The sequence below is a fragment of the Chenopodium album genome, chromosome 6 (assembly GCF_948465745.1).
Source record: "Chenopodium album chromosome 6, dcCheAlbu1.1, whole genome shotgun sequence".
Taxonomy (NCBI): Eukaryota; Viridiplantae; Streptophyta; class Magnoliopsida; order Caryophyllales; family Amaranthaceae; genus Chenopodium; species Chenopodium album.
In genome coordinates this window covers 15,355,491-15,371,246 of record NC_137839.1, presented here as the reverse complement: position 1 = coordinate 15,371,246, position 15,756 = coordinate 15,355,491, and the positions used below count along the sequence as shown (strand labels likewise).

Sequence of the window (15,756 nt, the reverse complement as noted above, 5' to 3'; positions counted from 1 at the left end):
CTCCTACTTTGTCGGTGGTTGATGATGAGGACCTTGATTTGGATGAGCGTAATATCAAGCAATGTTGTAGGAAGATTTGTGATGGCCATTACACAGCTGCAGTCCGTGTTCTTTCTTTTTCAGGGGTTGCTCCGTATAATGAGGCCACTCTTGCAGATTTACAATCCAAACACCCTTCTTTTCTAGCTCCATCCTTGCCTACTGATATACCTGTTAATCAACTTCATCTCGTTGCTACTTCTGCTGTTGTTTTGGATCAGATTAAGAGTTTTCCGCGTGGTACTTCCTGTGGTAGGGACGGTTTACGTGCTCAACACCTTATGGATTGCTTGAGTGGTGCTGCTGTGGCTGTCTCAGATGAGTTGGTTGCCTCTATTTCTGGGGTGGTCAATCTCTTTCTTGCTGGAAGATGTCTTACGGAATTAGGAGAGTATATTGCTAGTGCTCCTCTCACACCACTTATCAAGCCCGGTGGTGGTATACGTCCTATAGATGTGGGTAATGTTTGGTGACGTTTGGTTTCGAAGGTCGGTGTTGTTATGGTTGGCCAGTCTTTAGGTACTTACTTTGATGGTCTTCAATTTGGCGTTGGGGTTTCTTCAGGGGGTGAGGCTATTCTTCATGCTGTGAATCGGTTGATTGAGGATTGTGGTTCTGACGTTGGTCTTTCTATGTTGTTGGTGGATTTTCGAAATGCCTTCAATCTAGTTGATCGTGCGATCATGTTACGTGAAGTCCGTCGTCGTTGTCCGGGTATTTTGCGGTGGGTTGAATTCTGCTACTCTAATCCAGCCAGATTGTATTATGGGGACCACACCTTATGGTCGTCTCAGGGGGTGCAGCAGGGTGATCCCCTTGGTCCTCTCCTTTTTTCTTTGGTTTTACAACCTCTTGTGTGTAAAATCAGAGATACTTTTGAGGTTTGTCTTCAGGCGTGGTATTTGGATGACGACACTATTATTGGAGACACTTGGTGTTAGGGAAGGTTCTACAGTTGATTATGGAGGAAGGACCTCGTTTTGGGTTGCATCTTAATGTGGAAAAAACTAAAGTTTTCTGGCCTATAGAAGACCCTCGAAGCAGGCTTGTGAGTGTTTTTCCCCCTTCTATTGCTCGACCATTACATGGTGTTAAGCTGCTTGGTGGTCCCGTTAGTTCTGATTCCAGGTTTAGTGGCGAGCTTGTGATGCAGAGGGTGGCCAAGACCATTGCGCTTATGGATAAGGTTGCTATATATGCTGGATGATCCTCAGTGTGAGCTGTTGTTACTTAGGGCATGTACTGGAGTTTCTAAACTCTACTTTGCCTTGCGTACTTGTCCTCCAGGTGCTTTCGAGGCGGCTCAGCGCGTTTTTGACGAGGCTCTTCGATCTTCCTTGGAGCGTATTGTTACTGCTTCGGGGCCCGAGTTTGGTGATTGGCAGTGGCGTCTTGCCACCTTACCATTTGCTTTTGGAGGGCTTGGTGTTTATTCCGCAGGTGATGTTCGTCATTATGCTTTTCTTGCTTCTGGTTGCAGTTTGCTGGGCTGTAGACGCAGCTTCTGCGTCGTACTGGTATTGTGGTCCTTGGTCAAGCTTTTGAGGATGTGTTGAGTTTGTTTACTGGAACGGTTGAGTATGACATTTTAGGTAATCCTTGTGAAGTCGTTGCCCCTAAACTCGTGAAGAAATTGGAAGATATATATTTCACAAAGGTTGCCGCTTTTGCCGAATCCACCTTTTCTTTGTCTCCTCGGCAGTCGGCACTATGGAAGTCGCAGTAGGGTGATCACACCTCTGCTTGACTTAGGGCAGTCCCTATTTCTGGATTGGGTCAGACGATGAACGCTAAGACATATCGATGTGTGTTGTGTTATCGGATGGGTGTTCTATTGTTCTTTGTCTCGACACCGTGCTCTGCTTGCTCTCGGGTTTTTACTGGGGATGTATTCGGCGACCATGCGGTGTCGTGCGCTGGCATTGTAGGTATTAAACATCGGCACAATGTTGTTCGGGATACATTTGTTGATATTTGCTACATATCTGGGATTTCAGCAAGAAAGGAGGTTGACATAGGATTATCTGGAGGGAATGACGGGGCTCTCAGACCTGCCGATGTGTTACTTTATTCTTAGGATCATGGTCGTGATGTATGTGTCGACTTCACAGGGTCTTCTCCTTTGACACAGACAGGGCTATCTGACTTTGTTCCGGGACAGGTTGTGGCTGATGCGGCTCATCGGAAGCGGGTTAGTATGAAGCTCGTTGTCTGGCGATTGGATATGGTTTCATTCCCTTCTCATTTTTCGTCGCTTGGGGATTTAGAGAAGGAGGTTGTTACGTTGCTGAAGCGGATTCAGAGGTTCTCGACGACGCAAGACATTGGGGCTCGTGCTGCAGCTCATATATTCACTAGGGTAGGCTTTGCTATAGCTAGAGGAGTGGGGGCCCAGATTGTATCTCGACTTCCCACTAATTTATTGTAGGTTGTATGACTTTTGTTTTTGAGATATAATAATAATAATAATAATAATAATAATAATAATAATAATAATAATAATAAAACTAATTCCCTCACATGCTATCTCTTTCATGCATCCCTTCTTGTACGGTACAAAGTATGACATTGAGCAAATAAACTTTCCTCTAAAACTTTGCGAATCATCAAGTGTTGCAAAAAAAAAAAAAAAAAAAAAAAATATAAATAAATAAATAAATAAATAAAAAAAATAAAATAAAAAAATCGATGGAGCAGTTGATAAGTCAAGTTAAATTCATATTAGAAGGGAGTGAGGAGTAGTTGGTTAGAACCCCTCTCGGTTTTAGGAAAGGCTCTAGGCAATAGGAGGGTGTTTGTTTGTAGGGATTGTAGGTGGGATAGAGATTAATAATCCCTTATATCTTATAATTCCTTGTTTGTTTAATGAGAATGTTTTTATCCCATATGAAAGGGATATGGATAAAAAATAAAGTTATCCTTATATTTTTATAACAAGGGGGGCAGTGTTATAAGGTGTAAGGATTAATATTGAAAAGTAAAAGACAATTTCACCCTTAATGAAAGGGAAGGAAGAGGAGAGATGATTAATGTTAGTAAGGATAGTTAAGTAATTTCATTACTTATCCCAATTTAATTCCCAAATCATACCAAATAATTGATAACATAATTTTTATCCTTATTCTACGTTCTTATCTTCATTATCCCTATTCCTGTTGCCAAATGTACCGTAGACATTACCTATATTATTATTACTTCCTCCGTTTCTTTTTAGTTGCTACACTTTCTTATTTTGGAAATGTTAATTAGTTGCAACACTTTCATTTTTAACATTTTTTTTTTCTCTATCTCTCATACCCACACGAATCCCTCTTATTTTTCTTTCTATATTTTTCCTCTTAAAAAAGTGTAGCAACTAAAAAAACGGAGGGAGTATTACATTAACATCTAGATGATACCTCAACATAGAGGAGTATGTTTATTAGTTTATTACAAAATACTTTTGGTAACATATCAATCAAGAATAAAAAAAAAAAGGAAATTATCTTCAATCAATATCAATCAAGCTACACAATATTTTCAAAAGATTTCTATAGAAAAAATAAAAATAAAAATAATAATAATATTATTATTTCTTTTTTCAAATTGATACATCCAAATACTAATTAGTGTAAGAAAATGACTAATGCGATTCTACGAGTAAATGTTTCAACAACAGTCAACTTTATTTTTTAAATAATTCTATTGCATATTATCAATGATTTAATTACTGTATTTGTTAAATAAAGTAAAAAAAAAAAAAAATTAAAAAAAAAAAAGGAAAAAAAAAAAGCTACCTACTAAAAACATAGATCTGTCCTCTTTCTCTCAGTTTCCATTGAAGCGCACTCAACCTTCTCCATTGAGGCGAAATCTATCCTCCATTGAAGCACCTTCTAAGGTAAGATGTTTCTTTCTTCTTTTAATCTTCCAATTTCAATCCCAGAATCTAGGGTTTTATCCTTACTTTTATTCTCAGTACACTCAATTTAGGGTTCTCCTTTGCTCGATTAGTGAGCTATTGTTTATAGTTACTGAACTTGATTTTGTTGCTATAGAAGAAAATTACGAGCTTAATTTGTTGTTTGAATCAAATTTGGTGGATGAAACTATGTAATTGGAGCTTTTTTCCCAAAAAATATGAGTTTAATTTTATAATTGAATCAAATTTGGTTGTTATTGTGTTGGAGTACCCTTTAAAGTTAAGATCTGGGCTAAGGGTGAGTGCCCCTTTTGCCCCGGCTCGGGGACGGGCCTGATTTGTGGGTGTGAAATTGATTTTGAATGTCGATGCAATCCCCGGATCTTTGTTTGTGGGTACATTTTGCTGTTTAACATGAGTGAGAGTGGTGTAGTAATGTAATGGAAGTCATATTTTTGACCCTGGGGTAATCTTTTGTTCATTATGGTTGTGAGAATATTGCTAAACTGCTTGAGTTTGTGAATCATGTATCGCGCTTTTGAGTTATCCGCAGTCTTGCTTATGGATAGGTTTAGGTTGACATTGTCAATTTCAACAACCAGAATCAGAACAAAGGGTCATAGTTAGAGAACATTATTATAATATTATCAAGGAAGACTATACTTTTTCTTACATGATCTCCAATCCGTTAGCATTGTTAGTAGAGAGAGGAGGGAAGATGGTTCTGGGATGTTTTGATTCTTCCGTAGGTGCCTTTTGAATTCAAATTAATTAGAAGGTCTCTCACGAGACCTGAAAATTTTACGAAACTTGCCAGACTAGTTATTGTAATTAGACTCAAGTTTCTGTAAATTGTTTGGGCCTGATAATGTCTGATAAATAGTTTTCATACTCTTCCGTGGATAATTTTTGTGAATGACTATTAGTTGACCGATCAAACTCTTCTTATGCAGTTTCTCCATAATATTTTGACTCTTTTGGAAGTGGTGTGTGTACCTTCTTGGTGATCAAAGAGATCAGCCTGATGGGTTCTCGGTTCCCATCCCATCAGCTCAGTAATGGGCTTTATGTGTCAGGACGCCCGGAACAACCTAAGGAAAGGCAACCTACCATGAGCTCAGTGGCCATGCCTTATACTGGAGGTGATATCAAAAAGTCTGGGGAACTTGGGAAGATGTTTGACATACATGGAGATGGGTCAAGGTCACGTAAATCTGGACCAATAAGCAATGCTCCTACTAGGACTGGATCATTTGGAGGAGCTGCATCTCACTCTGGCCCAATTGTACAGAATTCTGTGAACAGGGTTTCATCTTCTAATGTTGGAGGTTCTGGTTCAGCTTCCATGAAAAAATCCAATTCTGGCCCACTTAACAAACATGGTGAACCAGTGAAAAAGTCTTCTGGCCCTCAAGCTGGTGGAGGTGTTTCTCGGCAAAATTCAGGCCCTCTTGCGCCAATCCTTCCCGCCACAGGATTGATAACTTCTGGACCTATTTCATCTGGCCCCTTGAACTCATCTGGAGCTCCTCGAAAGGCATCTGGTCCTCTGGAGTCCACTAGTTCTATGAAACATCATGCTGCATCAATTGTACACAACCAGGCTGTGACAAAGCTCACTCAGGAGGATGAGTACTCATTCCACAAGAGCTTCCCGAAGCTAATTTTGTGGGCAATGGGTCTTTTGTTTGTGATGGGTTTTATTGCTGGTGGTTTTATTCTTGGAGCTGTGCGCAATCCAATTCTTCTCATTGTCGTGGTGGTGCTTTTTAGTGCTGTTGCTGCTGTCTTCACATGGAATACTTTCTGGGGAAGGAGAGCTATCACAGGCTTTATTGCTCAATACCCAGATGCAGAGCTTCGAACAGCGAGAGATGGTCAATTTGTCAAAGTTTCTGGGGTATGTGAGATCTATCTGAATGCTACAAAAAGCTATCTTTTTTTATCATTATTTTTTTGCGTGTTGTCAGCATTGGTACACGGACTTCTAATTTTGGGAACTAAAACCGCAGTATTTTCTTTTGATTATCTTGAATGTAACTTAGGATGGGCATTAGATTTGTTTTGCTAAACAAGAATGTATTTTGGCTCTTTAGTTAAAGGGATACATAGTGTTGATAATTTTGCTTTAATGAGTATGACATGATGTGGATTTTTAGATATTTTACTAGTCAGTGATTGGAATATACTTTATGGTGTTTTTTTTTTTTTTTTTTGTCAGAAACTGTATTCTTTAAAGATACATGTTTGTTGAGCACATTAGAGTGAATGAAAGTTAGGGACGTATGGTATACTTCTAAGTTATGCAGTTAGCATTGTATTTTCCTTGCTGAAAAGGGTGTACTATTGTAATATACAAAGCAGTATGACAGGTGAAGCTGTGGAAGGGAACATTGTTTTCTCTTTAGTAAATTTTGGGGAAAACGTCTAACCTGAAGAAAAAAACTGAACAATAGAGTAAACTGAAGAATAAAAAGAAGGATGAGTGATTGATAAAGTACAAACTGTCAACCGATCTCAGTTATGATGTCTGCAGGCTAATCAAAAGTCTTTTCAACATGTGGTTTTCCTTTTGAGTTAACTTTGTTGCTGATTCTGTTTGATAGCTTTTATGTATTGAATACAGTTTTTTCCATGTATTTTAAATCTATCTAAACAGAACTTTAAGAGTTTTTGAGCTCTTGCTGTTTTGTGTTTTGTTTTTGGTTCTGAAATTCTTGCTGTTGTGAGAAGTTCAATATCTCATGAAAAATATATGCTGTTTTATGCTTCAGTTGGCATTGTTTAAATTGGTTTTTCTAACTAAATTAATCATGCTATTGTGAAGGTGGTAACATGTGGAAATGTACCTCTTGAGTCGTCTTTCCAAAAGGTTCCACGGTGTGTCTACACATCAACTAGCTTATTTGAGTATCGAGGTTGGGATTCAAAAGCTGCTAACCCCAGTCATCGGCGTTTTACGTGGGGCCTCAGATCGCTAGAGGTGATAACATCTTTCTTATTTGACCTTTTAATTTGTTTCCTTAGCTTCTTCACTGCTTTCCTTAGGTATAGAATTATAGAAAAATCTGGCTATTGTGTGTATATGGAGAATTATACTTTCAACACCCTCCAGGATTGTGGGCTTCATGTGGCCTTGTAAGCCGCTGCATGATTTTTGATGGTTTGAGGATTGACAATTTTTTTGCGTGGTAACTATTGAACCCTTTTTTTGCACATTTGTACGGATCCCCTTGTGTCTATTATGTTGCTAAAGTTCAAGCCATTTGCGTTTTTTATTATTTTTTATTTCATATTAATAGACTTAATTGTGTTTCCTGGTATTGACTTGAACTTAACGATTGAAATAGTTGGTGCTACTTCATTGAACTAATGCTAATGTTGATCCCAGGGTTGCTCTAACTTGCTTGTTGGCATCACCGTCAATCCAGATTCTGATTGAGGGCATATCTAATAGTTTATGAATTGGGTTTGTAGTTCCATAGGAAGAAAGGTTATCAGGTTAACGATTCCATAGTAAATTATGATACACCTAATTTGCATGCTACTGTTTATCTAAATGTCTAAAAAAAAAACCCCTCCTCCCATTTCAAGTCTCAATAAAAAAATTCTGCCGCTTTTTCTCTCTCCAATGTTTTCATCTTTGTAAAACCTAAGTTTGAATTTTTTTTTTGGATTGAGGGAGTAGTAATCTAGTTCCAATTCTAGAATACTAAAATATTTCATGTATCTTTAGGTAGATGCTGAGAAGTTATTTTCTCCTACTATGTGCTGCCTTTTTATTTTTCACAATTCTTGACTATAACTTAGTGAAACATTGGAAGATCTGATATATACCCAATATTTAGTGACGAAAAAAGATCTGAAATACTAGTAATTACTTTTAGAATATATACTCATTGTTTGTTAAAAACAAAAAAATCTAAAGCTCGTTTTATTTTCAAATACTTTATTTTGCAACTGATTGGTTTTGATGTAGATTATTTCGTTGAAGGTGCCTGCATTATATATTGGGTTTATAGAAAATTCAAGGTGAGTTGTGTTTCTTGCGTCTGTATCAGAACTCTATATATTTAGTGGGGAAGTAAAGTGAATTAGCAGTTAGCACCAGCCTATTTTTGTGCACATCTTGTTCCAAATGTTTGTTTGTTAAAAAGTGTCTATCAACATTTTTTTTATATTTTTTTTGGCAGTTATATGTTAGGCTGTGCAAGTAAACCTTTGTTTTCTTTGAATTATATGGATTTCCGGTAGTCTTCTCTAAAGAAATTGTGAAGCTAAACTAGAGTTCAAATTACAGCATTTGCCATTGATGGAAAAGCCTTAGAATTAGAACAAACTTGGTGTAGTCATTGAACTTGTTCTCTTTTTTCTCCCTAGAATTTAACTAGTGATGACCAGGCTTCCATTTGCATATTGGCTAGTTGTGAATAAGGTGTATGTAATTAAGGTAGTTTCTGTAAGATTAAGATAAAAGCTGGTTAGTGCTAGTGCCTCTACTGTGCATGTTTTTGTTCAAACAGCTATGATATCCAATCAGGGAACAAGCTGTCTTGATTATCATTCTCTCCTGATTTGTTTTAAACTCAACTGAAAACTGAACCAATTCTAATTCTACGCCCCTTCTGTGCTTTGTTTGCAAATAAAGTTGCAGACTGACGTGAGTGTGTGAATGCACAGATCAAATGCTTTGTGTTCTTTTGTGACATAAATTCTCTTATCAGAGGTTCTAAATTGTGCAAAATTGTTGTGATTTTATTTGCAGTATGCTTTTTATCATGGCATTGATGCCAGATTATATTCTTTGTTTCAGTCAGCATCTGTCTTGGCTTAAGAACATATGAACGATTTTGAATAGCAATACATGTTAAATTTTTTTAATCTATTCTGAACTTGATTTGTCATTGCAGCGGCACGTGGTTGATTTCTACATTTCTGATTTCCAATCTGGGTTAAGGGCTCTGGTCAAGACGGGCTATGGTGCTAGAGTGACTCCATATGTTGATGAATCTGTTGTCATTGATATCAATCCATCAAACAAAGATATGTCACCTGACTTTGTTCGGTGGATATCTGAAAGGAACCTCTCTAGTGATGACCGTGTCATGCGTTTGAAAGAAGGGTAGGTACCTATTTTCATAAATGCTTTATTCAGAGGGTGTTACATTTTTGAACTACTCTGAAATTTAGGGTATTACTTTAAAATTGACTAGTGGTTTATTCAGACCCTATACCTGCTGCTGTTACTTCAATAAATCCTTTTTTTATACGGAGTATCAATGACAAAAATAGCTTAAACACTCAACAAACTGTCATTTTGCAAAATATATACAAGTAATATTATTTGAGCGACTCTGTATTGGAGCTATGTAACATGTTTCGTATTATTTTATTATGATAGGTACATCAAAGAAGGTAGTACCGTGAGTGTGATGGGGGTTGTACAAAGAAATGATAATGTGCTAATGATTGTTCCTCCTCCTGAGCCATTGCCAACAGGGTGCCAGTGGTCTAAGTGCATACTCCCTGCCAACCTAGAAGGTATTGTCTTGAGATGTGAAGACACCTCAAAGATCGACGTTATTCCTGTGTGAAAGGGTATTGTTATATAGGAATCTCACAATCATGAAGGTTCTGCTATTTTGGAATATTTGGTGATTTGTTTAGTGGTGGTGGTTGTGATGTTCGTATTTTTTTTTTCTTTTTTGTTAATCTCGTGTGTATAGCTTTTATATGATTCCTTTTCATGTTATGGTTAGGGTTTTTAGATATCTTTTGTAATTGGGAAATGGTATGGGTGTTATAATGCAAAGGAAAACCGTATTATGCCCGTTGAAGAGATTCGGAAATTTGGGTGATATGTTTAGATACGTTTCAAATTTGAACATAATTTTGAGTAATATTGTTCCCTATTTTCACCGAGTTAATATACTTTATTGCTGTATATGCCTGGTTCACCAATTTTGTTGGTGATCTGTGTAAGAAACAAAGCTGATCTTCTTTGTTAGTGTATTATTTGAGAAATTCTGTAATATTTTCTTCAAATTAGCCTCCCCTGGCTTGAACTCTCAGAATGATCTTATTTTTCTGGGCTATCAGCTTGATATATTACTTCCTCAGTCAAACGGCTTGTATACTCGTTATGAATTCAAACAGTTTTAGTGCGTGGAAATGGTACTCCGTAATATATGTCTTGTAGACTTGTACAAAAGAGGAGTATACCCAATTTTATCAATTATGTTTACACCAATTTTATCAAGATTTATGTACATTAGTGTCCATAGAATATTACTCCGTATATGTTTTCGTTTCTATTAGCTCACCAGACTCATAATCAAGTCGGCGAGATAATAGAAAGTTTATCATGTAATTACTAATTAGTGTACAATGTACATGTAATCTTGGCTGTGACAAAGTCATATTCACCACTTGAATACAAAATCCAGCTACCCAAAAAAAATGATGCATAAATCCAGAACACAGCTGTAAATTATAGTACAGAGTTGGTCACTACTCTACCAGCTTTGAAAATGGTACAAAGCTGCTGTCATATTCATTTACCAGAAAATCCACTTTCTGTCTTATTTCTCTATCTCCTAACCAAATATCAGTGTGTCAACTTACAAGCAGTTACAACTTACATCAACAAAAATACTGCTATCTTTTACCTGCAACTACTCAAAAATTAGCATCTCCTTGAGAAGTCTTAATATGCTTTCATTGTCCTTACACAGCTCAATCCTAATGTTTAGGCAGCAAGGGTGAATACGTTTTATCAGAACCTGCTGAGACGCATGTCTGTGGATGACTTTCCCAGGCAACACACAGTCCAAAGAGATACACGAGAAAGAATTCCTGGAAAAGTTAACAAGCAATCAAGTATCACTACTTGCTCAAATGCATTAAAAAAAAAATATACATCGAAGAAAAAGCCATCACATTTCCTAAAATGGTGGTTGGTGATTGACATATCTAAAATATATTATAATATCTTACTAGGGTAGAGTAATGCAATATGGGAATAATTCAACTATTATAGAGGGCTTTTTTAGATTAAATTTTCTCACATCCTTAAATACAAGGGATTGAGACAATGTGGCAAATAATTCTGCACAGAATATTGTTGAAAGTCAATAATAATGCAAAGTGAAGTTCCTTGAGCAAGCTATGACCTCATCACCTTGCTCAATTTAAAAACAATATATCAAATACATTTATAAAAGACATTTACAAATCAAGGCATCAACTCAATCCATCCCAAAATGATAGGCTACATTTGACTTTTGCCTTTTAGTAACAAATTTTTCTAAACTTTGACAGTTTATTTCTGATACAATACAGGTTATATGTCGTCCTCTGGGCATTTAATTTGGGGATGAATGGACTAATGGAGTACTACTCTGAGGTCCTATTTCTAAAGCAAAATTCTTACACAAAGTTGTCAAAATTGAGATGTTATGCAGGATGTTGCAGATTAGGAAGTCCCAGAAATCAGATTAGAGTTAGGATAATTGTAGTCCACTAGTCCACAAAGAAACAGAAATTCAGATTGCATGCTAAGATCTTCTGGATAGGTAACACTAAAAAAATAAATGTTTTTGAGATATGGTGCATTATTGGATTATGATGTGGTTAGTTTTGACAGAATAAGAATTATGGTCTGTGTTGATTTCCTAGAAGAACTTTAATCTGAAGCAAGCAGATAGTTGAAAGAATTGATAATTATACTTAAAATTGAAGCAGAAAAATTAATCCCAAGAACTAGCTCACCACGAATTATAGGGAAAACAATAAATTCAAGATGCATTCCAATGTCTATATTTACATATTCCGCGACGACTCTCAGAAAAGGAATCATGTATAGATTGCATCATGGAGCATACGACAGGAAGTTGACCCAGTTCTTCATGCTGCTCCTGTGAAAATGTTATCAGTTAATGGCACGTTAAAGTTTTAATCGATTCAGAAATAGCCCAAATAGGGAGGAAAATTACCAATTCTTTGAGACGATCATCAATGCTCCTGGATTCAGTGTCAGTAGGCATGAAAATCTTGCGGTAGGCAGCTCGCAAGCCCTTAATCTAGATCCTTGCCAAGTGGGATGATTTACATTCATTATTGTTCTCAAAGATTCAAACTATTGTGATAACTAATGATATAAACTTTTACTCAAATTCCAAATAGCATAAATCTAGATAAGAAAACTATTATCTCAATGCTGTCACGAAATTTATTAACAACAATGTCAGAAATGATGCCAGGAAATAGACAGCAAGATGTTCCACATGCTCATATAAAGAAACTAATCGAGCTACATACATCAGATCTCCACGATGCCTAGCAAACAAGAATGAAGCTAGCTTGCAAGAAATTTTTTATCAGTAAAATGTTTGTTTACAAAAAAAAAGAGCCCTTTTTTCCCAGTATCAGTAAGCAAACTAATTTACCATTTACAACAACTAGCCATAGGAATGTACTGAAATCAGTAACATATTAAACTGGTCACACAATAAAATTATGGAAGGTTTTATTGCTTTTGTAACATCAGTTCATTCTTAGGCAGAGGCACCAAATCTATTACAAAAATTTAACATACACTTGTACTGATTTTAATTAAAAACCTCGAACCTAACTAACCTCTGTGGCAGAAAACCCACGACGTCGCAGGCCTTCTAAGTTCAAGCCACGGAGCTCAGCTCTGTCACCAGATACCATCATGAATTTTGGAACATCTTGAGAAACCTTAGAAGGATACAATTATTAGAAACTGCATCTTGGGATGACTACAAAGTATGCACGCTCTTGTTAAAGCATAGTGTAGCTGATGAAAGGGCTAAAATGCATCAAGAAAACAAGATAGGCATCTTCAACTGGTTTTTATCACCCTATGTTCTATGTCTAACGTTTACTATAAGCCTAAAATCAATATCTTTTGAATAAGGGATAAAATACATACCACTGAGCCACCACCAATAAAACAATATGAGCCAAGGTGGCAGTACTGATGGACAACAGCTGCACCGGCAGTGTGAATGTAATCCTAATTCAGGTATTTTAACAAAGTAAAATGAAACTGTTGAATTTATATACTCTGAATGAAATACAGGACAAAATGAAAAATATTAAAATCAAATTAGAGACGATAAACTTACTTCTACTACTATATGTCCTGCCAACAAGGTATTATTTGCCAGAATGTTGTTGTTACCAATTTTGCAGTCATGAGCAACATGACAGGATCCCATAATTAGATTATTATGACCAATGATCTGTAGTCATGAACAAAGTGTGAATAAAATAGCAAGGCAATCAAAACAAAATGTCTGTGATTGAAGTAAAGTTGCACTCCACACCGTCTGCTCATCTGGCTTGGATGATCTATGAACAGAGCTGTATTCTCTTATCTCATTATTGTCACCAATGTCAAGAAAACATTCATCCCCATCCTGAAAACATGTAGAAGGATAAGTGTCACATCTTTTGTTACTGCTACATTTTCGCAGGTAAGAGCAATGAAAAAATTGGCAATACAAGGCTAACCAAAAAACAAAGTTCATGCATGCAACAGATATCACAGTGCAAAGACTGCTTTACTGCAAATTTCATTCATTGTTAATTAAAGATTAAAGATTGACCTGATCTACGCAAGGGGTGTCATACTCTGTTGTCTCCATATCTCAATCCAAAATTGAAAGGACTACATCACGACTGAATATAGTTTTGATAATTAGGACTATCATGTGAATATGTGATATTTATAAGCCTAATTCTGACTCTAATTTGGAATATAATTTTCAAAACAAGTTCATTATCCTCTTCACAAATTGTCTTTCTTGACAATAGCGTAGGGCCTGAAGGCCTTTGTTGAATTCATGGCAGACATTGCTGTTACAGATTTTAGAAAATAAGATCACAAGTTGAAAATTGGATGATGAAGGTTTACTTTCCATAACATTTTTATAGATGAAAACTAAATATATATATAGTCATGGTATACAACGACGCATCCATTACTAATTTCCTGAAATCACAATTTTCATGCTTAATATATGATGCTTCTTTTAGATGTTTTAGTACTTTAAAATGCTCTTTGTGTAAATCATTACCAGAATCGACCGCACACTAATTTCAGAACTATTGAATCTCATAATTCTTGATTCTATCATGAAGACCCTCCACTAATCCTTTGTAAAATTACTGACAATCATCACCACCTAAGGCGTCACAACTCTCGAAACATCTCCAAACTAAAATAATATGAAAAACCAAGTATAAACAACTTAACTAAACAAACATCTTAATCTAGGCTTCACACCATACATATCATACATATACATAAACTTTAGTAGCATCAATCAATCAAAGCCTTAATCCCATAAGTGGAGTCGGCTACATGAACCAAAAGTGATTATTCCATATAGTCATAAACTTTAGTAGCATGTACGAAGAAATATATTTGGATTTCAGAACTCATGAAAAATCAAGGCACATTAAGTCCAAAAATGCAATACCAATTCCAATATTGTTACAACATTTAAGAATTTACAAATAAACACCTTATATTTCAAGTCTTGGCACTTTACTCCAACAACAGCATGATGTCCAATAATGTTGTTTGATCCAATCATAGTCTTGCCAGGAAGTTCATCACCAACCACAGCACCACTATCGACCACCAAATTTTTTCAATTAAGCAATAAAACAAGAAAATCACCATACATTAGAAAACATACCGTAATACTACTCTTACACCTCATTTTTTTAGTAAATGCATTGTAGGGGTTTAAAACTAGTAATCATAAAAAAAAACCGTCAGAAAATAAATAAATAAATAAATACTAACGTCATAAGAATACAGTTATCACCCAATTGAGAATATCCAAAAATGTGACTCCCAGGATACAATTTACAAGCATTGCCAAGTTTTACTGACGACCCAACTGTACAAAACGGCCCAATTGATACACCCTGCCATCAATCATAAAAAAGAGCATCCTCCATTAATCCGATAATTCTAAATAAAGGGTACTCCCTCCGTTTCTAATAATTCTTTTTTTTTTTTTTTCGAGACAATCACCGTCCAAACACGAAAAAACTTTTAGAGATGGCGAGAGTATAATAACATATATTGTACTTAATAATAAAACAAAAAAATAATTGAAAAACAACCTGACCAAGAGTAGCATTGGGATGAACAATAGCAGTTGGGTGGACAAAAGTAGGGTTCAAAGCATCTGCTGCTGCATCTGTAAATCAATCAAAGCAACCCCAAAAAAATGTTAGAAATTTAGGAAAAAGAAGAACCCAGAAATCAGGATTTGTTGATGAAGTTAGAGTGAGTAAGTTTACTGGAGAGAAGTCTGAGGAAGGAGAGTGAAGGAAGTTGGAGCAGTGATGTAGGAAGTGTGTTGATGTTGCGAGGTTTGCAAACCCACCTCATTTTTTATTTTTTTTTTCAAGTTTGCAGATTTTGGTTGTGTTTTTGCTCTTTTCAGTCAATCTCCCTCGTTACTATCTTTCTTTTTCTTCTCCTCAAATGTTTTTTAAGTGACAATACAGAATTTTAAAATTAAAAATAAAGCTTTGACCTTATTGAGTTATTTTTACATCAGTAAATATTAATAAAAATTAATTATATTATAAAAGTTTATATCAATACCTATTTAAAAACCTAAAATAAAATATATTGTTATCATGTTAATAAAAAAAACAACAATTAAAGTTAATATATAAATAGTGAAAAAAATTCTAATGAGTTAGACATTTTATATGTATAAATTTTTGAAAACTTTAGGATAAGGCTATAAGCTAGTCCC

General features: G+C 35.8%; 2 protein-coding genes across 4 annotated transcripts; one reads left to right on the top strand and one right to left on the bottom strand.

Moving 5' to 3' along the window:
- Positions 1–3,769: 3,769 nt before the first annotated feature.
- LOC145635906 (protein SHOU4-like) lies at positions 3,770–9,884 on the top strand. Its single transcript, XM_081687280.1, has 5 exons — positions 3,770–3,919; positions 4,894–5,840; positions 6,768–6,923; positions 8,851–9,062; positions 9,342–9,884. Exons 2-5 carry the CDS (start codon positions 4,965–4,967, stop codon positions 9,532–9,534), a joined length of 1,437 nt encoding a protein of 478 aa, XP_081543406.1. The 5' UTR covers positions 3,770–3,919; positions 4,894–4,964; the 3' UTR covers positions 9,535–9,884.
- Positions 9,885–10,393: 509 nt separating this feature from the next.
- LOC145634648 (putative acyl-[acyl-carrier-protein]--UDP-N-acetylglucosamine O-acyltransferase, mitochondrial) lies at positions 10,394–15,439 on the bottom strand. Of its 3 annotated transcripts, none has more exons than XM_081686051.1 (11): positions 15,290–15,439; positions 15,110–15,186; positions 14,784–14,908; positions 14,497–14,605; positions 13,294–13,386; positions 13,093–13,209; positions 12,897–12,980; positions 12,578–12,682; positions 11,935–12,021; positions 11,711–11,856; positions 10,394–10,795 (listed from the first exon to the last, which is right to left on the bottom strand). In XM_081686051.1, the coding sequence occupies exons 1-10, from the start codon at positions 15,378–15,380 to the stop codon at positions 11,737–11,739; spliced, it is 1,008 nt and encodes a 335-aa protein (XP_081542177.1). In that variant the 5' UTR covers positions 15,381–15,439; the 3' UTR covers positions 10,394–10,795; positions 11,711–11,736. The 3 variants fall into 3 exon arrangements, 2 of the variants coding, with proteins under 2 accessions (XP_081542177.1, XP_081542178.1); XM_081686052.1 differs by having other exon boundaries at positions 11,711–11,850; XR_014113463.1 differs by lacking the exon at positions 10,394–10,795 and having other exon boundaries at positions 11,840–11,856; positions 11,935–12,028.
- Between the last annotated feature and the right edge of the window lie 317 nt (positions 15,440–15,756).